The sequence below is a fragment of the Ceratotherium simum genome, chromosome 24 (genome assembly GCF_057802395.1).
Source record: "Ceratotherium simum simum isolate JZ-2026a chromosome 24, ASM5780239v1, whole genome shotgun sequence".
NCBI lineage: Eukaryota > Metazoa > Chordata > Mammalia > Perissodactyla > Rhinocerotidae > Ceratotherium > Ceratotherium simum.
In genome coordinates, this window is record NC_141923.1 from 25,922,897 (window position 1) to 25,950,673 (window position 27,777).

Here is a 27,777-nt window from a genome sequence, read left to right on the forward strand (position 1 = left end):
CTTCATGCATCTTCAGCTTCTCTTCCCCAGTCTTCTGAGCACCTTCTTCCACAGAGCAAGACAGGCCCAGTAAGTGGGAGATGATGCTGAGCAAAAAGTAAATATCCCATTCAACCTGAGGTGGTGTAGGGGGGCACGGGAAACTTGGGCCTAACTGCGGCGTGGTTTTTAGAGATGGGGAAGGGGCGTCACCACGTGCTCAGTCGATGACCACTGCTCACCTTCCAACCTACAAATTCCTGGACCACAGAGGCAAGTGGACAGGAGGGGAGCAAAGAAGATTCTCAGAGATCTATGGAGGAAGACATGCCCCTGTGAATAATAACCTCATGAATTATAAATGACTTATTATTTATTTTATACAACTTCACAGGCTGTAAAGTCTGCACCACAACCCTGTGAAGTAAGTATTGTTATTTCCTGTACAGATGAGGAAACTCAGACTTAACTAACTTACCCAAGGGCACCTGGCCAATAAATGGCAGAGCCAGACACAACCCCAGGTGCCCCAACTTTGAAGGCCTCTGCCCCTCCCAGCACAGCACCCAGCCTCGGGGGAGCCTCCTCCAGCCCCACGTCTCCCACGTCCGTGCACACCTCTATGACAGCACTTAACATGCAGTGCCCTGCACGTAGTGGGTGCGCGACAGGCATCTGCTGAAAGATACTTGAGACCCTTTCACTGCTCCTACAGTGACACGGAATGGACTTTAAAGCTACTGGAAGGAAGAAGCATGACCAAGGGTTCTCATGGAATGTGGCCCGCTGAACCCAGGCACTGACTCCACTCCCTCCCCAACCCCACGACAACGATTCTAAAAGAAACAAGCAAGGACAAAGACCCCACCACAACAAGGGAGTAGGAGGGCCCACAACAGCAGACAAGAAGAGATTAGCAAGAGTACATGGGGGGAGGGGAGCAGAGAGCCACTGAGAAATGACTTAGCAGGCTAGACAACAGGGAACCCTAAGCCAGCAGTGGGGGGAACTTGACCTCTGAGCCCAGACAGGCTCGGCAACTGAAGGCCCCTGGCACCTCTGAAAATAGGAGTTGGGGGTCCTGAAAAAGTAAGGTCTGTCGAAAGACTTTCAAAGAGCTGAACCCCCAGATCCTCTCCCAACCCTGACAGAAGACGAGATTTACTCTCTGGAGAGGTGAAAAGGCTCTGGAGGCCACACCACATACCAGGAGGGCCACCCCAAGGACAGAGGACTGAATCACGGTCCTCATAATGACCACAGGGAGCCCCCGGCTCTTTTCCCCCGGGGGCTCCCAGGCCTCCGACACAGACAGGCTAGCGTGTCTTGCAAGCCCCCCATCCCTGCACCCACCCCCATTCTTCACAGACAGCCAATGTCTGCTCACCAGGCCTCCAGTCCCCATCCCCAGCAACCCCAAACTCCCGACTTTGTCACCTTTCTCTCGGCTAATTTCACACAAATTCAATCGGGCCTCAGCCAGCCCGGGTCTTAAACACACACTCACTAAAATCCAATTAACCTTCGATAAAGGTTCTGCAATCAATAGTCGTCCTGTGGCTTGAGGAGGCTCCATCCGGCCCGGGAACGTGCGCTCCCACACGACCTTTACTTTTAATGAAATCAATGACAGTCATTGTCGACAGCTCTTACAGTGATTGGCAAATATGATCACCGGGTCGGGCCCTCGGTAATGTGTTGCTTCTGGGCTCAGAGACACAAACAAATGAGGGCCCCTGCAGGCTGCTGGCTCCCGAGGCCCCCTGCTCCCTGGCAGGTGAGCACACCTGGGCAGGGCTGCCTCCTGCCAGAGGTGCACAACAGCAGAGGCGCCTGGGCCCTCAGGCCTTGTGGTGGCTGGTTCCTGAGCTTCAGGGAGTGTGTGAACCATCTGGAGAGTTTGTCAAAATGCAGATTCTTGCAACCTCCTGCAACCCTTCCCACTCCAGAGTCTGATTAGTAAGTGTGAGGGGGCCCAGGAATCTGCATTGTTTAATAAGCTCCTCCAGTGATTCTGAAATGGATGGTTCAGGTCTTGGCTCTCTGCAAGCTGAGAATCACTGTTCTGTAAAATATCCAAGAAGGACGTACCCTTAGAGTCCAGCTAATCCAATGCCTTCAACAAGAAAACTGAGGCCCAGAGAAAGGGAGTGATTTGTCCAAGGCCACACAGCGAGCCATTGGCAGAGTTGAGCTTGAAGCCAGGTCTCTCGCCTCCTAACCTGGCGTTTCCCTACCCAAATCTATCGGGAACCGGCTACTTAGACTGGTCCTCAGGTCCTCACATGCTAGGCCCAGCGGGGCTAGGATGCTGCAGGGTGAGGGGGCCTCTCCAAAGTGGAGTGGGGATGGCTCAACAAGTGGTTGGAGGGGTCTGGAGCCAACCCCACCCACCTGGAGAGCGATTCCTTCTAGAGCCATCCCTGCTGAGCCCTCTCTTCCAGTTGAGTCACCAGCCAAGACGCCACTAACCATCCTGCCCTCGGGATCTGGGATGAGATCTTAGCCTCTTGTCACTTCTGTCTGTCTCTTGTACTGCCCTCCCCAAGGAACACTCACAGCCAGGCTGTCCTGAGGAGGGAGAGCCACTCCGGGGACCAGCCCACTGAGGCCCACAGCCCTCGGGAGACTTCAGAACCTCCAAGTCTGTTAGAAACTTTCAGTAACATGGAGTCTCCCATACTCTACACATGCATGTGCACACACACAGACAAGCACACACACGTGCACACGCGCTCATGCACATACACACACATGCACGCACCATGAGGCTTGTGGCTTTGATGTTGGTTGGTAAGAGACATAACAGACTAATTTCTGTAAAGGAGGGCCCACCCCTAGTCCACTCCCAACATCACCAAAGGGCAGTGACAGCACAGTAGAGCACATGACCCACCGCCCACAGCCCAGCCTGCGGCTTCTGTGGAAGTATTTGATGACATCATCTCAGAACACCAAAAGCTTCTCAGGTCATGCAAACCCTAGAAGCCTGGGGCAGGGGATTAAGGAATTAAGTAACTAAGACAGTGTGGCATTACTGCAAGGACAGACCAGTGGAAGAGAACAGAGCTTCCAGAAAAGACCCACAGCCAATTGATGACAAAGATGCCAGAAACAAAGACTATACCATATGATTCCACTTACGAAGTTCAGTGATGAGCAAAGTGATCTGTGGTGACAGAGGTCAGAATAGCGGTAGCTCTGGTGGGGGTGAGGGTATCAACTGGGAGGGGGCGTGAGGGAGCCTGCCAGGGTGCTAGAAATGATTTGTGTCTTTACCCGGCTGGTGATTACATGGTAGATCCATATGCAAACTCACTGGGTGTACCATTACAATCTGGGGCGTTACGGAAGTTACCTTCCCTCTCTGAATCTTCGACTCTTCATCTGCAGAATGGAGACAAGAAGACCTCCCTCCTAAGTTTGCATCGCAGAGAGGGCCTGGCACAGGGAGTCAGGCGGTCGGTGAATGTTAACGGTAAGAAGACATAAAGGAAGAAAGGACAGGGCCCAACGATGATAATAATAATGAAAACAACGACAATAATCATTTAGCGACCATTTTGGAGTGCTAAGCACCCCAGGCACTGTGCTAAGCTGTCTGTGCACTAACTCGTGTGGTCCTCACAACCCTCTTAGAAGTAGGTGCTATCATTGTCCGCATTACCAGAAGCCACACAGGCACCTAGAGGCCTGGGGTCACAACCTGCAACTCTCCTGCCTTCCACCTGGCTCATCTGCTGAGCCAAGTTGTAGCTTTCTCCTCTGGGCCATCCCACCACTGGGACCACATGCTCATCTTCATGTTTTGCTGAGGGGGTAGAGGTGTGGGGGTAGGTAGAAAAGAGCAATCATCTTTATTGGGTCTGGTCCCTTCCATTCCTTCCTCCCTCCCAGCCGGAGTGGTGGATCATGTCATTGTACTCCTCAACACCCTTCAGTAACCCCCCTGTCCTCCAGGGTCATACCCAAGGCCTTCACCATCTGCCCCCTACCCTATTTTTCCACACTGCCCCAGCAACCCTGCCCCTGGTCTTGCCAGACCTCACCACTCCTTTCCACTTCCTTGCAGTGCCATCTCCACCCCTCAACTCCTCCACCACACATACACACACACACACACACACACACACACACACACACACAGACCTGGCAAATTCTCATTCATCCTGCTGGGGAAGTCGACCTGTGGGAGAGGTGAGCACTCCTTCTGTGTGGCTCCCTGGGGTCTCACTCATACCCCTTGCTGCCCGAGAGATGGCTGTGGGGATGCAGTTGCATGTCCGACTCCAATGCTAGGCTGTGAACTCCCTAAAGGAAGGAATCGTGTCTGGCTCCCCTCTGACCCTCCACACCTAGTACAGAGTAGGGACTAGAAAAATGATGAATGTTGTTGAAAAAGTACAACTCTGCCCTTACCTGTAGGACCTGTGGCGACCAAGAAGAAGAAAATGGGGTACAGGCCCCACCCACTGGCCCATTTTCCCTGAGATCAAGTGGGTGGGAGGTGGGAGACAGAAGCCCCTCTTTTCTCCTAGCCTTATGAAGCAGATACAGTTGGCTACTACTGTCCCCTTTTCGCCTGATACCTTGAGATCTGGGGAGGGGCAGGGAGCAGGGAGGGAGGGCAGAGGCTGTGTCCAAGCCCCACCCAGGCAGAAAGGTTAAGACCCATGGATTTCACACCATTGTTCTCTGCGGCTGCTCAGCTCTGTGGGGCTCAGATGGCACAGAAGACAGATGGAAATCACTTATCTGGGTGGCAGCTGCAGGGAGGGGCTCAGCGTGTGCCTGCACCCACTGCGTGCTGCCACCCCGGCTTTAGGAGATGGGGCAGAGGCTGCACTGAATGACCTGGAAGGATGCTTCATGCTCAGAGATGTTACATTTCTTCAGACAACAGGCCCCATTTCAGGGTGGTGATACCCCACCTGGACACACCTGCCCCGGCTGGGCAGCCCCGATCAAGCCCACGTCCCTCACAAGCAGCTGCACACTCCTGCCCTCACCTCGTTGACGTCAATCTTGTTCCTCTCCATGTAGTCTCGGTCATTGACCTGCCCACCGTCCACAAACTCCATCAGAAGGACCCGCTTGGTGGATAGGTCCCAGTAGATTCGGGGGACCTGGAATAGGAAAGGACAGGTCAGAAGGGCCCGGGAGGCTGGGAGCTGGGGCGAGGTCTGCAGAGAGGCACAGCGAGCCAGACATCAGCAGACACTCCTCCCGGGAACAGGAGAGAAGGCCCGAGAGGGACCTTGGCAGTGACAGTGGGGAAAGCAGGAGGCAGGCCAAGAGAGAAAGGTAGGCTGCTCCGCCTCCCTCAGCTAGACCCCCGGCCCCTCCTTTAGTGACCCTTCCTGCTTGGGGACCAGAGGCAGGCTTTCCCGCCCTCCTCAGTGCCTTCTAGACACAACTAAGAGCCCAAACTAAAACTGGGACTTAGGGGAAAATGTGTGGAAGCCCTCACACCTGAGCCAGAGTTGGTGTTAAAAGCTATTTTTCTCTCTCATCAGGCTTATTTCAGTCTCCTCATGTGAATCTATACCCTCTGCCTCAGTTTCTACACCTGAGCAACGGGTATATCGTATGGATGTATGTGTGAATGACTGAATGAATGAAGTTTTACTGGATGATAAATTTTTCTGTTGGGAATTCAGGAGTTTTCTCACGCCCATTTCCTACAAGCACCCTGTGGCAGACAATGCTGAAGCCTAACCCAACACTATCCCCAATCCTCCCCTTCCTGAAAGACAGGAAAAACTAAATACTTTCCCTGCCTGCCTTGCAAGAGGTATGGCCATGTGACACAGTTCTTGCTTATAAGACATGAGTGGAGGTCTGCTATGGGATCTGGGAAGGTTTTTATTTTCTGGATAAACAGGAATGTTTGTAGATGGTGCAATTCGTCTTACCCTTCTCTTCCTGCCTTAAAAGTGAATGTGATACCTGGAGCTGCAGCAGCTATCTTGAAACCATGAGGAAAAGTCCAAGAAAATCAGAGATGCCAGCCCTGATGTTGTCAAACCCCTAAGACAATATCAGCAGGCAACTGCTGTAAGCCTTCGTGCTATATGAGGAAAATAAATTCCTGTTGTTTAAGAACAGGGGCTTTCAGTAACCTGCAGACAAAGGCACTCCTAACTCATATCCTCTCCAACCCCCTCTGACTCTGAGAACACCCAATAGCCAAAAAGAGAACATATTTCCCCAGGAGTAGGCAAGAGACTGGACTGCACCAAGGGTGCTGGGCTGCAGGCGAGTGCGTGACGCCCACCAGTCCCAGCGTAGCCGGGAGGGAGGAATTACCGGCTGTCGGCATGCCACGGTAGCCCAACAACTTGATGGGTTTATTCCCACTTATGAATAAAGAAATGAGGGCAGCTAATTCCAGTGTTTTGGGGAATGAGGACTTTCCTCATCCCAACCCCCAAAACTCATCTGGTAGTAAGATAGCGCCCTTAAGTCAAGAGACCCATTTCCTGTTGCTAGCTCTGCTCATAACTGCTGTGTCTTAGTTCAGCCACTTAACTCCTTACGCCTCAGTTTTCCTCATTAGAAAGGAGGTTGTTTCTGCCCCATCTCAATGGGGAGCTCTGAGGATAAACGGGACCACACGTCCACATGAAACACTGGGCTCCCGGAACAAAAGTTCCAATGGAAATTAAGGTGTTATTTTGGTTTGCGACTTTCCTGCAGTTTTTGCCATTTAAAGATCTGGGCCAATAGAGAAACCTGTGACTGTCTGTTACTTTGAACTTAAAATTCAGTCTTGCTTGGCATTTTTCAAAAAATGTCTTTAAAAGTATGAGTGCAAGTTTGCCACTGTTGTTTGTAGCTTCCAAACGAAAGGGACATAATTGGGTGTTAAGTTCTTCCCTCATGTTTGTTTGGAAACCAACAAGCTTGCCCGTGGGCACCTGGGGCGGTCAGACCCCCATGTGGACCTGTCTGGGGACGACATGGAAAACAACCATGAAAGAGCCACAGATGGAGAGAGAAAACCCAAAAGCTGGAGTCTCCGGGCTTGTTCCTCAGCATTCCGGGTGAGCTGGGTTTCCCCTTCCATCTTCCCCCCAGTCTCCCTCCAAATGCAGCCGGCCCAGTCTGACGACAGAACGTGCCTCTTGCTCCAACTGCTTATATCTGAAATGACAGACATCAAACCTGGGAGATGGAGGGTTTGTCCTGGGAGCTCAGGGAGGACCACAGTTGCCCCTCCACGGACACGACACAGAAATGACTGCCAGCGACAAAACTGCTCCCTGCTCACTTAGGAGAAATGTGGCTTCACAGGGGGACACTAGGTCAAGGGACTTGCCCCTAAATCACCATGTGGGCAGGAGGGTCTGGGGGTATGAGGTGAAATTCACTTCACCCCAACACCCATATGTCACCACCATTCCTTCCTCTGCTTCTTCCTTCAGGGAGGGGAGAGATGGAAGAGAAGGACTTTAAAGAGGCCAGAAGAACTGCCCCACCCCCCAAACAAAACTAAACCCTGGGAGGCTCAGGGCCAGGATGCCCGCTGACCCCACAGACAGGGTCACATCCTCTGGGCCCTGGGTCTACCTTCTTGCCACAGAGCAGAGGTCCCCCTCCTGTGGGCTTCACCTGCCCCCCACACTGGGCCAATCCTGACCCCAAGAAGGAGGGCACAGATTATGGAAAGTTCCAGCCAAGACCCTGGGCTTCAGCCTCATAGTCTGGCCCTGACCCCGTGCTTCTGCCTTGTTCCTGTGCTTTGGTCAACACACCTGTGAAGCAGGCCCTGGCTTGTCTGGGCCAGCGTCCATCACCCAGGGCCACGGTCCTCTCATCACCTGAGCCCAGCAGAGCAGAGCACAGACCAGAGTCAGACTGTCGGGCTGGAGCCCTGGCTCTGCCACTTCCAAGCTGTGTGACTATGGGTGAGTTTTATAACCTCTCTGAGCACCAGTTGCCCCACCTGTAAGATGGTGATGACAAGTGCAATGGAAGCAACATTCCCTACCTCCTGCCAGCACGTGTGGAGTCCTGGTGCTCGACACAGCAGCACACACTTAGCGCCTGCTGGACAAACAGCGGCTGCCATGCGATGATCACGTTGAGTGTCACAGGTGGTTCTGATACACAACCAGGACTGAGAGCTAACACTCCACACAATTCAGCGTAATTCAGATCTTCCCTACCAATTATTACAGAAGCAGAACAGCACAGTGGTTTAACCTCTAGGCTCCAGAGCCAGGCTGCTCCATTCAGACCCTGCCTCTGCCCCTTCCCAGGAGGCTGTGACCTTGGGCAAATGGTTTCATCCCTCTGGGGTCCAACTTCCCCACTGGTGACAGGGGGCTAATAATGGCCTCTCCTTCGTGGGGCTGTTATAAGAATTAAAGAGTAAATACATGTGATGCACTTTAAAAAGAGTCTAACAGCATAAGCACGTTAAAATTGTTAACTAATATTAATCATTATACATCAGTGGTTCTTTCTGTTTTGTTGTGTTTTTGTTTTTGTGAGGAAGATCAGCCCTGAGCTAACATCCATGCCAATCCTCCTCTTTTTGCTGAGGAAGACCGGCTCTGAGCTAACATCTATTGCCAATCCCCTCCTTTTTTTTCCCCCCAAAGCCCCAGTAGATAGCTGTATGTCATAGTTGTACATCCTTCTAGTTGCTGTATGTGGGACGTGGCCTCAGCATGACCTGACAAGCGGTGCGTCAGTGCGCGCCAGGGATCCAAACCCGGGCCGCCAGTAGCAGAGTGTGCGCACTTAACTGCTAAGCCACGGGGCCGGCCCACATCAGTGGTTCTTAATCTTTGAGATTCTTAGGAAGCTATGGCACTTCTCCAAAAGCATGCACATCCCTTCAGTGTTTGCCCACAATTTCTGGAGAGTCTCAGGCTCCTTACCTCACACTAAGAAACCCCAGAGTGGCCTTACTCAAGAGATGAGCCCCCACCCATCCCCACCTCCACATACAGAGAGAAACTCTCCTCCCTTCCAGTCCCAAACTCTGTGGTTATAAGGCTTCTCCCTCCTACGTTGTCCCAGCTGTCCCCCACGTCAGTCACAAACCTCACTGCTTGTCCTGTCCCCTCCCCCCAGCACACACACACTCTGATGCCAAATCCACAAATGCCCTGGTCTTGACCGTTTGGCCTGGTTGCCCCCTCTCTGTCTCCCAGTCTCCTCGACACTGCATTTGCATGCAGGGCTTGTCTGAGGCTCAGGGATTTATAGCATAGGGCTGAGGTTATTAAACCCGACTGGAAGATGCCTCACACACTGAGAGGTAAGCTCTTTGCTGAGGCTTAATTACGCACAGATGTTGTGATGGGGTGCCAGTGTGCAAAGCAATCCATCTCCAGTTTTAAGAGCTGAACTGGGTTCGCAGCGCAAAATTCGCTTCCCACTTGTTATGTGTTTAGGCAAAATTAATTACTCAGGAGCCTTAATTCCACCATTGTCTTAGGAATGGTGTGTGGGTTTTAGAAGCAGCAGGTCAGATCATTACATTAATTATTTACCTATTTGGCATCCTCATTTGAAAAATTTGTGTTATTATTATTACATGTCTTGGTCTGGCAGATGCTAGTTGGCCCCAGCTAGGGGACGATTTTGCTGTTTCCATGGGAACGGTGCAGGAGACGGTTCTGTCTGTCTGGCTCATAGTTCTAGCTCCGAGGAGTACCCCTACCAGGTAAGAGGCAACAGAATGTCCTTAGACGAGCACGAGAGTTGAAGTCAGAGAACCTGGCTCGTAGCCCTCGCTCCTCTACTCTGAGATGCCATCTGTGAAATGGGATGATGATTGTTGGAAGGATCCAATATCACAGTATCTGCGCAGTGTTCAGTGCAGCAGAAGAAACATTCAGTAAATATTGGCTGTCCCTTTGCACAATCAACACTTCTTGGAAGCCCGTCTGAGCTCCAGATCCTGGGTGGAATTAAATACCTCCTCTCAGGGACCCACAGAAACACAGACAAGTCTCTGTCATAGCATGACCATCCTGTACTGTAACAACACGTGTGTGTGTGTGTGTCACCACTAGAAGAGAAGTCTTCCTGGGCAGGAGCCAACCATCTCTTACTCATCTAGGCACCCCCCAGCTCCTAGCACAGCAAGAGGCTCAGGAAATGCTCAATGAATGCAGAATGAAGCAATGAAAGGAATGGGACATGCAAGTGGAATTCCAGCACACTTTAGATGCCACAGCATTATGCTAATTAGTTAATATTATTATTTGTCTGAGACAGCCAAGTTTTCATTGAATTGTGGTTTGAAGCTCAGGGCTGGCGCCGTGTTACCAGATCTACTCTGTGCCTCCGGATTTACACACATAAGAGGGTCTGTACATGCACGTCTACGATGGCAGCCAAGGAAAAGCCAGCTGAGCCTACTGGGGGCATCTCGACAGACCTGACTCCCAACTCACTCAAGGAGCTAAACTTCACCAGCGGCTACACCTGCCACCAAAATTAGTGTATCAAGACACTACACTGATCACCACAGTTGTGGCTTTTCCTCCCATGATGCAAGTCTAGGATTCTCAGGTCGCTAGTATAGACACACCCTTGGTCTCCCCATCTCTGTTAACCACTCCAGATAGCAGAAGGATAAACACTACCTCTGTTTCTCATGTCTTCAGAAGCCACATGAACACTTCAGTCCAGAGCAAGAGACCTTCCCATTCAATGCACTGAGACACTCTCCCCAAGAAGGACGCGACTTGACTGTCTGCTCTGGAACTAGTACCTGGAGCTCTGTGACTGCCCCTCCCGCATTCTCCAGGCCTCCTGAGTGAAGAGAGAAGGGCTGATCTCTTCTGAGAGGTGAAAGCCAAGCTCTCTGTGTACACTACCAGAGGGACCCAACCCCTGTACCATCAAGAGGTTCCCCCGGGGTAAATGGGTCCAAACCCTGCAAGGACAAAATGTGGTGGAAGCACAGTGGTGCTGGCATGCATCTCTCCCGTTCCAACCTCCACGTGCCCCAGGGGGACCATCAGGACAGTCCTCCAAGACCAGCTCCAGTGCCAACTTCTCGGCAGAGCCTTCTCTGCCCTCGTCCACCACGGCAGTCCCTTCTTCTGAACCCTTAGAGCACAGACCAGCAGGACCACTCACAAAGCCGTGGCTGCGTATCATTTGATATTGTTTCCCACAGTAAATGTCTCCTATCACACAAGCAGTTCTGCTATAACACTTGAAAACACAAATCTATTCCGATGCCATTGATATGCTATGGAACAGTTTGATCATAACACAAATTTTGCATTTGCTTACGTGCATTATCACCCCCAAGAAACACCAAGGGAAGGTAGAAAACCGCATCCGGCTCAGCCACACCACACAGGAATACACAAAACGCACACACCTCACACATCACCATGTGTGTTATGGGTCATGCCCACCCACATCTTGTGACAACTTTCCGTCCAATTTCAAGTGACTCTCCTTCTACCACCTCACGGTAACTCACAAGCGGCGCCCCCTCTGACGCCCACTTCCACAAGCAGATGGCAATGTCAAGTGCCACGTGTACTGTGGTCTTGTGTATTTCTTAGCCATTTAACATGTGTAAAACTACGCTACCATTTTATTAGGTTCCCATCCTCTTTTATGTTCTGTCACTGGTGACGTTTTGAGTGTTGTAAGCTTAACCCCATCTTCCCCATAAGCCCTGTGGTTTCTGTTGTGCAATTTTGCACACTGGGGAGATTTTCAGGAACACATACGCTGTGTTATAGCAGAACTGACTGTGTATTAAATGAGCTAATACGCTATACATAAAGTGTTAGGAACAGTGTCAGAGTACAGTAGCGCTTATCATCACCATCATCATCAATGTCATCGTCCCCTGCCTCGTGGAGGCAGAGACCGCGGCTCACAGGCCCTTGGGTAGCACTCGGTGTCTTGCAATTGTAGGTCACTCAATAAGCATGTTTGATTGACAGGCCAACAGTCACATTTGGTATTTCTTTGTAATGTTGCCTTCAAGGGCTTCCATGTGTATCACCAGGGACAAATCATTCATCTTCAGAAAGAAGACTCAGGGTGGAGATGTCCCCACTTCTGTCCTGCAAGGAGGGATGCTGGGGCCAGGACCAGCCCTCTCCTGCACTCTTCTCCAGACCGCCATGCCCCATTGTCCTGCCCCACCTACCTTTAAGAAGTCAAAGTGCTTGAGCATTTGGGCCACTTTCTCGGCGTTCCTCCCTTCGTTGAGGAAATCCAGCTCCAAAGGCAGGTTCTTCTTGGCTTCGTCCACCAGCCACATGAACTCGAACTCTGGAAACAGCTGCTTCACAGCCAGGATGAGCACCTGAAATCCACCAAGCTCCCATCAGTGAGCCCATGGCGCCTACCAAGGGAGGTACGGTCCCTGCCCTCCTGCCTGGGTCTGGGCGTTGACGACTCCCGGGCCTCCCCTGGAGTAAGGGTGGGTGGGAAACTGCTCCCCTGGGTCCAAATCCAAGATGATAAAAGTCCAATGGCCACCAGCAGTAACAATGACGACCATCTGCTGAGCACTCCCCACGTATCCAGCCCCGGGCTGAGCCCTTTACTTACATTATTACCCCATTTAGTCTTCACAACAACTCTGGAAGGCACACGGTACCCACTCTTATCATCCCCATTTTAGAGATAGAGAAGTTGAGGCTCTGAGAGGTTACATGATTTTCCCGAATTTGCCCAGGAAGGAAGCACAGAGCTGGAATTCCACTTGGGCCTACCCAGCCCCAAACCCCTCGCTGAACTGCTGCCTCTGCTGCTCCCACATTTGTTCTTTGTGGTCCTGTTCACAAGGGGCTTGGAGGGTGCTGGAATGGCTGTCATTTTGTTTATTTCTTAAGCTGAGTGGTTGATACCTGAGCGTTTATAATATTATTTTCTATGTTTTTTGTACGTCTAAACTATTTCATGATAAAAAATTAAATTGGAATAAGAAAACAAGGTTGGACAAGAGGAGCAGGAGATAAGGAATTTGACCACTTGGATGAAAAGCTCAGATTTTTCCTGATTTGGCCCCTTTGTGGATTCTTGAGTGATGACATGAGGAAAAGGGGGTTTTCATAGGACTTATCTGGCATTTCAGTTGTCAGTTTAATGATGTGAAATTAAACGTCACTGGCAGAGAACAAGAGCCCAGTGACATCTGCAGAGTGTGCCACAACCCCTCTGTGGGCAGGGACTCAGGTCTGAGGCCACCCTCCCACCGGGGCTCTGAATTGGAGACAGGCTCACAAGTTCACGGAAGATGACTCTGCAGTGGGTGAGCAAGAGTGATGCCAGGGAGGTGGGAGATGTTCCCGCACTCTAGGAGGGAAACACAGAAGGCAATTCTCCTGCTCCCCATAAGCCCTACTCTCAGTGTTCAAAGTAACCAATCCTCCCAGTAATTCTTGGTATAGATTACAGTCCAAGTTCTCTGAGAACACCCATCTCCACCCCTGGCTACAGCAGACAGCAGTAAGCAAGAACTAAAGAACCACAGGCCTATTGGTACCAAAAGACCTTCCCCATCTGTTATAACCAAATGTTTATATCCCCCCAAATTCCTATGTTGAAGCCTTAATCCCCAGTATGATAGCATTTGGAGCTCCTTTGGGAGGTAATTAGGTTTAGATGAGGTCATGAAGGTGGGACCCCTATGATGGGATTAGGGTCCTTATAGGAAGAGAAAGAGAGACCAAAGCTCACCCCCTTTCCGCCATTTGACGACACAGAGAGAAGGCGGCTGTCTACAAACCAGAAAGAGAGTCCTCACCAGGAACCAAATCAGCCAGCACTTTAATGTTGGACTTCTAGCCTCCAGAACTGTGAGAAATAAATGTCTATTGTTTAAGCCACCCAGTCTATGGTATTTTGCTATAGCAGCCCAAGTAGACTAAGACACCATCCAGTGTATCCAGAAGGACTTACTGAGCCCAGCTATGAGCCTTGTCTTATGCTTCTTTTTGCCCTGGTCTACGATATTATGCCCAACACTGCGTTAGGCACTGTGATATAAAAGAAATAATCTAAAGCAGGGCTATTAACAACAAGGCATTTGCAGCTTTGTTTCTAAACCCTACGTCCTGGGCGATGTACCAGACACCATTCTAAGAGAATCACGACACAGGGTTATTATATTCAGTTTCTCTCAAAACCCTTTTTAATTACATTCGGCTGCAGTCTAATTTCTTTTAAGTCCTGTCTAGTCTTTCATGGGCTAGACCTGTGACCTTATGATAATCAGTTTAGTTTAGTTTATGTTTAGTCTCTGTTTGTGTCACACGAAACTAGAAGGGAGAGGTGGCAACAGTGAGGCCCAGACTGCATGTGTCAGACCCAGGCTCGTGGGCGCAGCAGCCTCCAGGCATCGCATCTCATCACCGTGCCTTTAGATGGCCCTCAGCTGCCACCAAAGGGGAGGCAGAGCTGGCACACAGGAAACAGAAGCACCTGGCCGGGCCCAGGCCGAGGGCACATTTGTCATCTAAGGAGCCTGAATTCCACTCTCCAGCCTCCGAGTTCAGGCAAGAAACCTCTTGGGCATTTTGCTCCAGCCTAAATTCCAGAGGTTCTTGCCCAAGAGGGACAAGGGAAGGAGCCGCAATGGGGCTCACTCATTTGCTCAGTCAATATTTACTGATTACCTCCTAGGTAATGACCCCGAGCCAGACATGGATATACACAGGGAGCTACACGTAGCCTACTGGGGTCTATACCTGGGGATGAGGCTTCTGGCCAAACAATAAATTGCGACCATTTATTGTATGGTCATTGTTATTTATAAAATTTTTAATTATTATTAATATCCAAAGAGCACTGAAAGGCACTTTAAAGATTTTTCTGTTACTAATCAATTATATAATTAGTCATTACTAGCACTATCAGTTATTATTAAGACCCAACATCGTTAATCATAAAAGCAGTCATAGATTTTTATTGATTGATATTAATTGCTAATAAGTAATTAGTAAACTAGTTCATGATCCAAAAAACTTTATAGTACTCATAAAACTGATTTCTGAAGCATTCTGTGGGTGGTGGGTGACTCACTCCCATAGTTACTTTAAAATGAGAGGGTCTGGAGGCCGGCCCGGTGGCGTAATGGTTAAGTTTGCGCGCTCAGCTTCGGCAGCCCGGGGTTCACAGGTTCAGATCCCGGGCTCAGACTGACACACCGCTTGTCAAGCCATGCTGTGGTGGCGTCTCATATAAGTAGAGGAAGATGGGCACAGATGTTAGCCCAGGGCCAATCTTCCTCAGCAAAAAAGAGGAGGATTTGCAAGAGATGTTAGCTCAGGGCTAATCTTCCTCAAAAAAAAAAAAAAGTGAGAGATCTGTTTGAATGGAGCTCAGTGGTTCTTAGCTTTATAAAAGGTCACCAATTTGAAAATTTGATACCAGCCATGAAGCCCGGAAAATGCACATACTCACATTATTTTGCACATAATTCAGGGAGTTTACCAATCCTTGAACTTCAAGGGGAGTGGGGAGAGGGGCCAGGTTAAGAGTCATCTGGTCCAAGTCTAAAATGGCCTGGACTGCTGCCATTTGAGACTTTTCTTGGCTCAGGAGAATAAAAGAAAACTCTGTTTTCATTCACTTACCTTCTTAAAAGGCTGCCCTAAGTAGATGCATTTAAGTTTTTCTTTTTTGACAACAGATGCAATCAACTAAAATTAAACAGATGTTGTTATCAATTTGACTTTTTGATTTTTCTCCCCAAATGTATCTTCTCCATAAAATTCTTCCAACAGCCAATGTTTTCACCAGTGCCTAGCACGCACTCAACATTCGGCAGATGTTTATTGAATACGCATATGAATGAGTGAGTGAATGAAGAAATGAATGAAGAAATGAACATTTCAAAGGGTTTGTCTTCTTCCCAGAGATAATTATATGTTCAGTTGTGTGTTATCCAAATCGATTAAGTTTTTCTGTTTCTGGGGTTTTGGTGGGAAAAGGGATTACCTCTGAATTTTCGGGAACCACAGTTTCGGAATGCCTGAGAATTTTCTACTTGATTTGGAACCTGATGATTCCATCAAGGTATATTCAACAATTAATACTTCCTTCAAGGTAGAATAATGAAATTATTTTCCTATAGGGTCATTGGCTTACAGGAGGAAAAATCGATTGTGGGCCACAAGAAATATAATGGAAAAATTGAGAGTCACATAAAAGTTTGAAAATTAGTGATGGCTATTTACAATAATAAAAACAAAATGGGAATTATAATTATTAGGTACCCACTACACACCAGGCACTATGCTATAAGGCACTTTATACACATGCTTTCATTATTCCCCTTCTCGCCCATTTTACAGAGAAGGAAACGGGTTCCAGGAGGTCAAAGACTTCTCAAGGTCACATAGCTTGTAATTTCATATGCAGGACGAGGACCCAGGGCTTTTTTGATTCCTTCTTTATGCAGACTTGCCTCGTGCAATACAACACAGGACACCACAATAGGAAGCCTGAGATAAGGCATAAAAAGAGCTTTGTAAACTGCAAAATGCAACTGAAATGCAAGTTACTGTTATCAAGTTATTATATTTTATAAAAGAAGTAATGTTCTATGGGAAAACAGCACACTAAATAGAACACCTGCACAGATCCGAAGTGGTAAAAATGGATGTTCGACAAGGATCGAAAATCAATGCTGAGTGACGTACACAGCCTGCCATTCACCGGGTTTATCTTTGCTCCGATAAGTTATTAAAGTGCACACTTTTTAGAAAATAAAATTATAGGGTGAAAAGAAGTTTCCATGGGATAGTCTACATCTCTGGGTTTTTTTTTTTTAATATATTTAAAAAAATAAAATCAGCTGTTGGATTCTGTTCCAACACAAACATTACCTAGCCACCCACTGTTCAATCAACACACTCAGAAAAGAAACAAGATGACAGACAGCAGGCACTGAAACTGTTGTTCAAAAAAAGTAAAAAATATGACTCGCTCAGGTCTTTATTTTTAGAGATCCTTGGGATGGGCCAGATGACATCAAACTGTGGATCAGATTCTGGGGTTCAGACCAGAGTCCCAGGCCAATGTTGCAGAGCACGCTGGAGACAGGTGGGACGTGGAGGGCAGGGTGCCTGGCCATGAGTTAGATTCTTTAGCGGGTGTTCATCATCAATTTCAGAAGCTTGAGAGATAACAAGGAGTGATGGTACTGTGACCAAGGGATTATGGTCTTACCCCCAGCTCACAGGTCAACTGAGCTCTCCCCTGCTCTCAAACACTGAGAAGGGCAGTGAGATCTGGCCCACTAAGCTCCCTGCTACTGTGGGCAGGAAAGAATTGCTGCAAAGCCAGCCTGAGCAGACGCACGGACTCTGCCTTGTCAGTTCACCCCTTCTTGCTGAATCATTGTTCCAATCTCTGGGCCCAATTAGTCTGGCTCTGGACAGCCACTCAAATCAATAAGAGTCACCAGCCTTGCATCTAGAAGTAGAGTTGCCCCAACTATTAAAGGCACCATATCAGGTGATAATGACAAAGCTGGAAAGCACCCTTGGCTGTGCCTTTCTGTTTTGTGCAAAGTCACCAACACCATCAGCTTCATCAAACACCATTTGCTGAGAGCTGGCCTCCATTTCTCCGTCACCACTCAACAGTCTATCCCAGAGACTGTCCCCTTCCCCAAGAGGAGTGCCAGTTTCTCAGGAGATACAAAATACTAGGGTGGCACATGCTACTGAGTGACAATCCAAAAAGCCATTTCCCCCACCTTCACGGCTAACAGAACCTCAATTTTGTGCATCTTTCGTGTCCTTCAAGGAAGAAAGGCCTTACCCTGAGAAGGCAAATCATGATTGGCTTAAGCCAGTCAAAGTGGTCTTATTTCTCTTGCCAACACTGATTTAAGCTTGGGCGTGTGGCCTGCTTCTGGCCAATGAGAAATGAAGGGAATTCTACCGGGGGGCTCCTTTTTGATAAGGAATATGAGGGAAGACACAGCCCTTCTCTGGCATCTGGATGTCATCTACTTTTAATAGTGGGGACTGCTGCAGCTGTTTTGGGGCCATGAGGGGCACTACCTTAGAAGGATAAGCCAGGAAGCTAAGATGGCAGAATGGAAGACAAAAAGAACTCAGGTGCTTAAAAACCACAATGAAGTGCTGGATTAGTCAACCTTGGAACAGCCGACCCCACTTCCGATATCTTAAAATGTGAGATAATATAGGTTACTATTATTTACACCACTTTTAGTTGAATTTTCTGATACTGCAGCCAAAAGCACCCTAACTGATACAACCAGTAGTCCCCACCTCCTCACTCTCAAAAGACTCGTTCCTGTAGACCTCCATCCTTACAGTAGATGTGTGTTTGGATTTACAAGCTCACCTCTTAAACTGCAAATATATAGAGGTTAAGACTGTTAGTCACTCTCTCCTTAGGATGAATTACTTTAATCAGATTGTCTTCCTCTCAAGACCAGGCTGTGATCAAGCACAGGGTTGGAAAGGAGAGAGGGACAATAGTGGGCTGTGGGAGAGGAGCATGAGGGCCACAGTACCTGGAATTGGCATGAAAGAAAGTACCAGAAGGCTATGCAGAGAATTAGCTTTGTTTCCCCTCTGTCTCAAGTTTCTGCTGGGCACAGCAGCCCTAATGCCTCCTAGAAACCACTCTTCTCCTGCCAAGCATACCTGAGCACCTTTTCAGAGCTATCGTTTCTAAAATCAAGGTGTCATTTAGGACTGGACTTAGAAAAAAATAATAATTCTTAATTCAAATATAAAATAAAATGAGCTCTCCAGTTGGGTACTTCTTAGTTTTATAGCAGAGAAGGGTGACCAGGTAGGACTTTATCCCCCCAGAGACCAAGCGCAGTGAGAAGGCAGTGCCGCTCCGTTCTGCTGCCCATGCTGACGGTCCACGGAGCTGGTGACCTCGAGCCTCCTTCCAGCATCTCTGCTGAAGCTGTGAGTGCAGGCCTCGGGTCTGCCTTGCAATCCTAGCCCTGCCTCAGCCACTGCGAAGGAGCCACTTTGTACTCTGCACACGGCCACTAGGCTGTACCTCTCAAGAAAAGCATTTGATGCTTATCTCAGGGAGGAAGATGCCAAACCTTTATTACTGTTATTATTGCTATTGACCTTACGGCCACCGTTACTTAGGGAGCAGGAAGGCTCTGAGCAGAGAAAAGGTATCAGCTGTCCTCGCAGCCCAGGTGGGTCCTGATGGCACTGCTGGGAAGAGGCAGGTTCCACCTGATGCAGGAGTGGCTGCTGGCTCTCAGGACACCCAGGAATCCTCCGAGATTCCCAGTTCACTCCGTTGAGTGGCTGTTCTACAGCCACTGACAGCTGTTCCAGAAAACTCAGGTCTCCAGGTAGATGCCCAGTACCCTCCAGCAACCCTGCTCCCTACTCCTGGTCAGCTCCCTTTTCCACTGCACCCAGCAACTATTCCAAACCTTCACCCCCCTCCAGCCTCCAGTGCCACCTCCTACCCCCTCACTCTCAGCAGATGGTTTTGCCTCCTACTGCAGAGAAAAAATAGAGGCTATCAGGCTGGTACAACTCCGCTGCCCACTTTCCCTCCACCGTCCCCCTCTGCCCCACACAGTCATCTGCACTCAGCCTTACCACCTTCCTCTGGTCTCAAAGCAAAGGCTGACCAAAGGCTAATGTTTCCACCTGTGTCCCTGGAGCCCAATCCCTCCAGTCTCCCCCTGGACCAGATCTATCAGTTACTTCTCTCTCCTGAGTCTCCAATGCCCCTGCTCTGCTGCCATCAGTTACAGCCTGCTAGAGTCCCCACCTCTCATCCTGCTCTGCTCTAACCACTACCTTCACTTTCCCCGACCATCAATGGTAAACATGAAAACAGTATTCTACGTGCATTGTCTCTGCTCCACAGGGCCTCAATTCTCTTTCGCCGCACTCTCCTCACTCTTCCCAAGAACTCTCAATCGCCAAATCCAAAATCCCCTCTTCAGAGCTTTACTGATTTTATCTCCCACTTGACAACATTGAGTAATTCTGGCAGACTATATTTTGCAAAATGGCTGCAACAATATCTCCCATTCTAATACTCTTCTAGAGCCAGGCCACTCCCATCAAGAGGTAGTCTAGTTCCCCTTCCCACCCCCCTTAAACTAAGAGGGCCTCTTGCTTTCACCAAGAGAGTGAGAAGGAAGTCATGCGATATGCCTGCCAAGGCCAGGTCATGAAACTGTGAAGTGCTTTCAGCCTTATCCTCTGGGGACACTCGCTCTTAGAACCTGGCCACCATGTTGTGAGGAAGCCCAAACGGCCATGGAGAGGCCTACACGGAGAGGATCTAAGGTCCTGGCCCACAGCCTCGGTTGAGCTCCCAGCCAACAGCCAACACCAACTTGCCAGCCATGTGAGTGAGCCACCCCAGCTGGCAACACATAAACTAGAGATGAGTCTCTCTACCAATTCCTGCCAGATTGCAGATTCATGAGCAAAACACGTGACTGTTGTTTTAAGCCACTACGTTTTGAGGTGGTTCCTTATGCAGCTCTAGATAACCGACAGTGCTCTCTTCTTGAAATTGTCTTCAGTGGATGTGGCAGCATTGCTCCATCCTGGCTCTCCTCCATTCTCGATGACCATGCTTTCTTAGTTCCCTCAGGAACTGGTCCTCCTGGATGCACTCCTCTCCTCAAGCAATGATGTTCCTCACAGATCTTTCCTTGCCCTTTCCTTTTTTTTTTTTTTTTACTCTACATACCTTTTCTAAGTGATCTCAACTACTCTCCCAGATTCAGCTCCCGTGAGTCTCCTCACTGTATTTCCAGCCTGAACTGCAGACCAACAGAGAGGTCCCATCCAAAACCCCTGACAGCAACATCTTACCCCACATGGTGGCTCCATCATCCATTTCACTTCACTCTGAGATCCATCCCAACCCCCTTACTCTCATAAGAAACTACATTTCCCAGGGTTCCTTGCCAACTTGCTTCCAGCTAGATTTGATGGAATACTGGGGGACAGGATAAGGTGAAAATCCACTGCCTCAAACAGCATATGTGGCTCCAACTCCCAGGTGACAGGCTCTTCGTCTGTGATCCACCTCCCATCGGGCCAGCTTACCACAGTCCCAGCTCCTGGACTCCAGAGAATCACCCCTTCTCTTTGTCCCTCCATCTTGAGGGTGGCAGTGGCTTCCTGCTGTTGGTAACTGGTCTCACCATCCCATTTGCCTTCTCAGCAATTCCATCCCCTTTGAGGCCCATTTGCTGTTTTAAATTCCCTCTGTTTGAAATCTATAGTGTGATTTCTTTTTCCCCAACTGGATCCTGACTGATACACATGGTGAAAAGCCCCCAAATTTAACCATTTAAGTCAGAAACCTGAGATTTGTTTTAGAATCCTCCTTCTGATTCATACCAGTATTTGCCCCTATTCACATAAAGCCTGTCACAAAGTCCCAACAATTCCACCCTTGAACCCATCCCTCTCCTCCACCCCCATTACACGGTCTTGGTTCACATCATTATTTCTCTCTCAGACCAGTGCAGTAGCCTCCCAATTAGTCCTCCTGGCTACAGTCCTTCTGCCTTGCAATACATCCTCCAGACTGCCAACAGATTTTTACTTCTAATGCACATCTGATCATGACATTCCCGATTAAAATTCTTAAGTGGTTTCCCACTGTCTACAAGAGAAAATCAAATCTGCTCAGATCCATAGTAAATACATATTTACTATGTAGACCATTCTACACCTTAGCCTGGACTACAAGGCCCTCTGTGTTCTGTCCTGCCTACCTGCCTAGCCTCATCTGCAACCACTCCCAGCTCATACTCTCTGCACAGCAGAAGCTCTCCAAGCACACCCTGTTTCTCTAAGACTCAGGGCCTTCACACAGGCTTGCCTGTCCTTCCGCTGCCCAGCCATCTCATGGATTCCTGGGTGAAGCCCCCATGATGCCTCCATCAGTCCAGGCACAGTGCTCCATGGCACTTTGCAAACACCCCTTTGACAGAGCTCACATGCCCACACTGTGGCTGTTTGTGTACACACCTGTCTGCTCCACTAAATGGGGAGCTCCCGAGGACGAAGATGGGGCTCACCCACTCTCGTGCACCCAGCACCCACTTAGTGCATGGTGCAAAAGAGACCCTCGACATGCGTGTTAAGTTAGTCAAAGGGAGTTGAAAGAATAAACTCCGAGTCCAGAGTGAGGAAAGGGAAAGAGCAAAGGAAGGAGAGGGACATCTGGCAGGTTAAATGGATTGCTGGCCTCCCACGGGGGTGCTGGCTACCGCCCAAGCAGTGGCCGGCTCACCCTTTCTCCCTTGCTCCGGCACGAAGCTAGAAAAGTCCAGAGGCACAGTCTCCACCAGAGCTTTCCCAGGGCCATTTTTAAGCATGCAAGTTTGTTCATTCAAAACAAATATCAGATAATCAAACACACAAGCTGCATAAATATTTCTATGTGATCTGCTTGTCATTTTTATATCCCTTGGTTGACCACATGCTCCCTTTTGTTAGAATTTAACAAATTAAGATGCAACTTTCTCTACCCTCAAGGAAATCACCTTTGGTTCATCTCATTTCTACAACATCCCCCAGAGGTCCCCTTGGCCCTGAGCTGCTCAGCATGTTCTGAGACCATCCATGGATAGTCACCAAGAACAAATCAAGAACTGACCAACTTAGCCATGGTCCCATAGTCACAACCTTGTCATGTCACCTCCTTTGTCGTGGTCTCAAGCTCTCCTCTCCTACTCTGCTGCTCAAAGGGCCACACTCCACCCACCAGCCTTGAATCAGTTTCACTGGGGCTGCCTGGATCCAGGGAAATACAGAATGAGGATGAAGGAAGGAGAAAGAGGAAGGCTCTCACCTCCATCAGGAGAATGTCCTTTGAGCTCTGAGCCTGCACCTTTGGGTGCTGGACCTTCACGGCGACCGTCCGCCCATCATGCAGCACTGCCTTGTGGACCTGGGCCAGGGAGGCAGCCCCCAGAGGGGTGTCGTCAAAGCTCACAAACAAATCATGGATCTGTCAAGAGTGGAGAGAGGGCAGAGCAATGAAGATGATTCACTTCAGTGAGAGGGGCCAGGAGGATGGGTCAGAGCCAGTGCTGCCCGACGCCCCCACACAGATTTTCTGCTCTATTAGTTGTATACCAACCCAGTGCCTTGCTGGGTCCTTTGCCACCATGGAGATTCACACCAGGTATATGGAGGGAGTGAGACAGAAAACACGCATGGAGGATGTGTCCTCATACGTGTGCATGGATGCCCTGAGCACCTCCACTTAAGGCCAAAGAAGTGCTGTCTAGAATGTTCAGAACTGTGCATCATCTACCCATTTAATTCTCTACCATTGTGCCTCTGAGGCTCTCACATATGGGTATAATCAAAAGTTAACAGAACCTGGGCCCAGGGTAGCCCAAGACAGGGATCCGAAGGACGATGTTCCAACCCCGCCAACCTGGAGAGCTCAAGGAACTCCAGGCTGGAGGCTCCAAACCCAACAACCACCTTTTGTTCCTGCCTGAACAGCAGCCTCAACAGGGGTCCCCAAGTCCACTCTCAGCCTGGTCATCTGGCAGAGATCCCGGGGCTGCAAGCCCGAGCCTTGCTTTTGGTCCTCACCTGCAATGCCGCCCCAAGGTAGCCTGGCAGCCCCCTGCCCTTTCTGTGCCTCACTTTCTCTCTCTATGAAATGGAATGTAAAGCCCTTCCTCTTCCGTCTTCTCTTCCCTTCTTCCTTCCCTGCTTCCATCTTAGAAATGTCACAGCAATTTTCCTGAAGGAAAAAGTCTTTCTGACTTGAGTGGTCACACTTACATGGTCCAGTATACATATCCACCAGACGGGAAGGAGGCCCCCAAAAGCCTTTCACAAGATTGTGTAACGCTGAAATTCTCTTTCCCCTCTCTGCCATTTCTTGAGTCCCTGTATAGCCTCACAATTCTGGAAAGTCCAGACATTCACATATGCACAAATATTTATATATGTATAGTCACGTGCCTCCTCCCCCCTCACATCCCCCCAGACTCTCAGGTGAGGCCTATTCAGTCTGTGCCCCCTGCCTCCCTTTGTCCCCACTCCTGCAGCAGCCACTCTGTCCTGCCCCTCAGCCCGTCCTCTCCTTGGACTTCAGAAGTCACAGGACCCACGGGCACCATCCCATCCCCCGGTTTGCTAGGCTGCACCATCACTTTGCTAATCTCATCTCATAAATCACTCCCTCCAGCCCTGTCATCATTTTTGTAGCTTTCACTAAACTCCATCCCATTTATCAACATCCTGCGGGGGCCAAAGGTCCAGGCAACATGGAGGGGCCTACCCTTCTCTGTCACCAGAGATGGGTACGGATTGGCTTCCCTGGCCCCCTTCTTCCTCACTGGGTTTTTATTTGTACCCCTCCCAGTGCCTACTTCCCCCCTTCTTCCCCAACCATGCACTTGTCTTTTTTTCCCTCCCTTGGGAGTTCTAGGCTCCCGGAGGGCCAGATTATTCCCACGACATCCACCCTGAATCACCCTGGGACTCTCCGCACAAGAGCCCTTTATCCTGGACCTGGGCTTGGATTAGGAGAACACAAGGACCACCATCCCTATAAACCCCGTCAGAACATCCGCTCCAAGGTGGGCAGGGATTTTTGTCTGTTTCGTTTGCTGAATTCTCTGCACTTAGAACAGGACTGAGGGCCAGCCCCGAGGCTTAGAGGTTAAGTGCGCGCACTCCGCTGCTGACAGCCCGGGTTCGGCTCCCGGGCACGCACCGACGCACCGCTTCTCTGGACATGCTGAGGCCGTGTCCCACATACAGCAACTAGATGGATGTGCAGCTATGACATACAACTATCTACTGGGGCTTTGGGGGAAAAAATAAATTAAAAAAAAAAAAAAAAGAACAGGACTGAAACTATTAAGTGCCAAACAAATATTTATTGAAGGACTGAACCCACTATTCCCTCCACTGGAGAATTGAATCAACTCTCTCTTCCCTTTGAAATGGCTGGACCTTCCTGCTCTCACACTCCTAGTAATCCAAAGGCCTCAAATATAAAAGCATGTGTCATGTGTGGGACTCACCTAGTTGGACTCCACCTGTAACTCCAAGATGGGTGTGAGACCCCGGCCTGGCCAATCAGAATCCTGAATACCCCAGGCCACACTGATTGGTTCAGAGATGGACACACGACCCAACAGGTCCAATCAGACTCAATTGTTTTACTTTTGTTTGAACTGTAGGAGAGGGAATTCTTTCTTTCTGCTGAATTTGAAGCTAAAAATTGAGCTCGCAGCCTGGAGCTACCAGGGGTCACACAGTAGCAACAAAGAGGAAAGCAAAGCCAAGCGACAGAGAGAGTGAATCCTGGTCACAATGGTTGAGCCCCTTGATGTAGGCATGCCTGAATGCGCACCCTATAATTCCTTTTTTTTGCTTAAGTCGGTTTGAGTTGTTTTCTTCCACACACAACTGAAGAGGCTCTGAGTTGTGTTCTCAAGCCCCAGTTGGAATAGATAAAAGAAACATAGGCATGGTGCCCAGCACCCCCAGGAGGCTCAGTAAGTGTGAGTTCCATCCCCTCCCCACCCTCGTGCTGGGACAGGGATCCAGGCATAAAAGGGAGGTAGAGCTTCGGCAACATTCTTGGCCATTAACATGATGAGGTCAACAGCACCTTCCTCTGGAAACCCTCTGGTAGTTCCTGAAGGAGCAGCAAGAAGAATGTGTTCTGGAGCAGAGCTATGAACTCAGACCCTCACCTCCCAGGCAGCTAGCATGGCCCAATCCTCCCGCTGCAAACGGACGTGGAGGTCATCTGACCTCACTTCGCACCCCAAGCCTCCGCCCGGCTCCCTGGGAACACTTGCTCATTCTCTGAGAAGGACAACCAGTCTTCAAATCAGTGTCACTGCAGGGACGTTGCAGAGTCATTGCAACCAAACAGTGATGTGGCATCGCTAGGGCTGTGTGACGAGAATAGCTGCCAGGAGCGCTCCAGGGGGAGGTGCAGGAAGGAAAGGGCCGAGGCGGCAATATCCTAATCTGCAGGGTAAGAGGAAGCCTGGTCCGCCAAATCCCCAGGGGAATGGGAAGGGAATCTCCCATAATTCCCTGCTCCTACCAGGAGATGGAGGAGGCCCCAAGATACCACCCAAGCCCAGCTGCCAACTCAGCACCCTGAACAAAGCCCAGCTGCAAGGACTTCTCCAAATCCCCAATTTGACCAGTGGAAGCAAAGAGAGGCATGGAAAATGATGCACCACTCACTCTGCACAGGGAACCTGTTGGGCAGATACCCACCCACCCCCACCCCACCCTCGGGGCCCACGACCCCCTCAGTGCCCCTGCAGCAGCATCCTTTCCATCTCTACCGGGGAGCAAGTCATACACCCACACCCTCCTGTGCTTACACACACACGCACACACACAATAACTGATTGCTAGTGAATGTTCCTAGCTGGCTTATAAAAAAGGTAATTAAAGATTGGTGCTGCAGCCTGTAATTAAATATGAATAAAGTATCTCTAAATGGAACCTTGATTCAAAGTGTTCAGTGGAAGTACTTTATGCTGATAGATAGTAAGGAAAAACAGACCCTGTCCCAAAAGCAGAATTATACCCCCCACGCAGCTGAAACAAACGCAGCCCCCCCCCCAATCAGGCCTCGTTCCCCAGCCCTTTCACAAAAAACCATTAGCAGAAATAAACTGGAGCATTTGCAGCAATTAGAGTCAAGCAGGGCCCTCAGCTGCCTCCAGCCGCTCCCAGAAACCTCCCCTTCGAAGGCTTTCTTTTCCCCGTTCCTTTTTTTTCCTCTGGGTCTGGCGGCAAAATCAATTAAGTAAAACAACTGCATTTTAAAATGACTAGTTGTGTGCTTTTTAATTACTGTCGGCCTATGATTCAAATATATCGATGTCCCTGTCTGAAAAGGAAAAAATAATCAGGAAAAAATTTTCTCTAGCTTTGTATGGTCTGGGTTTTTTAGGGGGTGTGTGTGTATAAGGGGTGGGGTGGGAATGTTTGTTTTTTTATGAGCAGAAAAACCTGAGAAGGGCAAGAAGAAATGTGTCATCCTGTAGAGTCTTGGCAGACCAGGGGCTCAGATGAGACTTCAGCAGGTCTATACGGGATGATGGATGCTAACTAAACTTATGGTAATCATTTCACAATACATGTAAGTCAAATCATGATGCTGTACACATCAAACTTACACAGTGATGTCTGTCAATGAGATCTCAATAAAACTGGAGGGAAAAAAAAAGACTTCAGCAGGCTGGCGTCAGCTGGGGTCCAGGAATCCAAAGACCACATGATATTATACCCCAGCACGGGGCAGAGTGAGGGACTCTCCAGAACATCAGCCGTGAGGATTCCCACGAGGCCAGGTTACTGGTCAATGTTTCCGAAATGCCACATTGAGCAGCCACGCGTTGGCCACGGCCAGGGTCCTCATCCGGCCCAAAATAAGGTGAGAAAGTCAGGATCTTCCGGAGAAGCCACACTATGACTCCTGGGGGAGTTTCACTTGAGTATCTCAGCCAGCCCCACCCAAGCCTGCAGACCAGCCAGCCTCAGGCCCCTCGTGGGGACTGGCTCACCAGTCACAAGACGGGAAATGTCCCAGATTTTCCAAGATGGCCCAATTTGAAATATTCCATCCTGTTGTCCCCATGCTCATTCACATCAGACCTATTCGGGGTTCAGAAGCTACATCACCTTAAGATAATGCTAACAAACCGAACAAACCCCAAACTGGCCGGCTCCAGATGAAGACAGGACCTGCTTCAAAGCAGGCAAGTCCAGGCCTTGATGCCAAGTCCAGGCAGTTCCCACCTGGGAGCCAGAGAGACTGTCCAGG

At 49.5% G+C, this 27,777-nt stretch overlaps 1 protein-coding gene across 7 annotated transcripts in view; it reads right to left on the bottom strand.

Annotated features, from left to right (window-relative positions):
- ADCK1 (aarF domain containing kinase 1) overlaps positions 1 to 27,777 on the bottom strand; it is a 142,355-nt gene that overhangs the window by 16,926 nt on the left and 97,652 nt on the right. For 4 of the 7 annotated variants that reach the window (XM_087448110.1, XM_087448111.1, XM_087448108.1 and 1 more), the window contains 4 exons: positions 22,792 to 22,950; positions 15,564 to 15,629; positions 12,128 to 12,286; positions 4,989 to 5,105 (listed from right to left, as the gene is read on the bottom strand). In XM_087448110.1, the coding sequence (XP_087304236.1) occupies positions 4,989 to 5,105; positions 12,128 to 12,286; positions 15,564 to 15,629; positions 22,792 to 22,950 (501 nt within the window). The remainder of the gene's footprint in view (positions 1 to 4,988; positions 5,106 to 12,127; positions 12,287 to 15,563; positions 15,630 to 22,791; positions 22,951 to 27,777) is intronic. The other 3 variants (XM_087448112.1, XM_087448113.1, XM_087448109.1) reach the window with 1 other exon arrangement.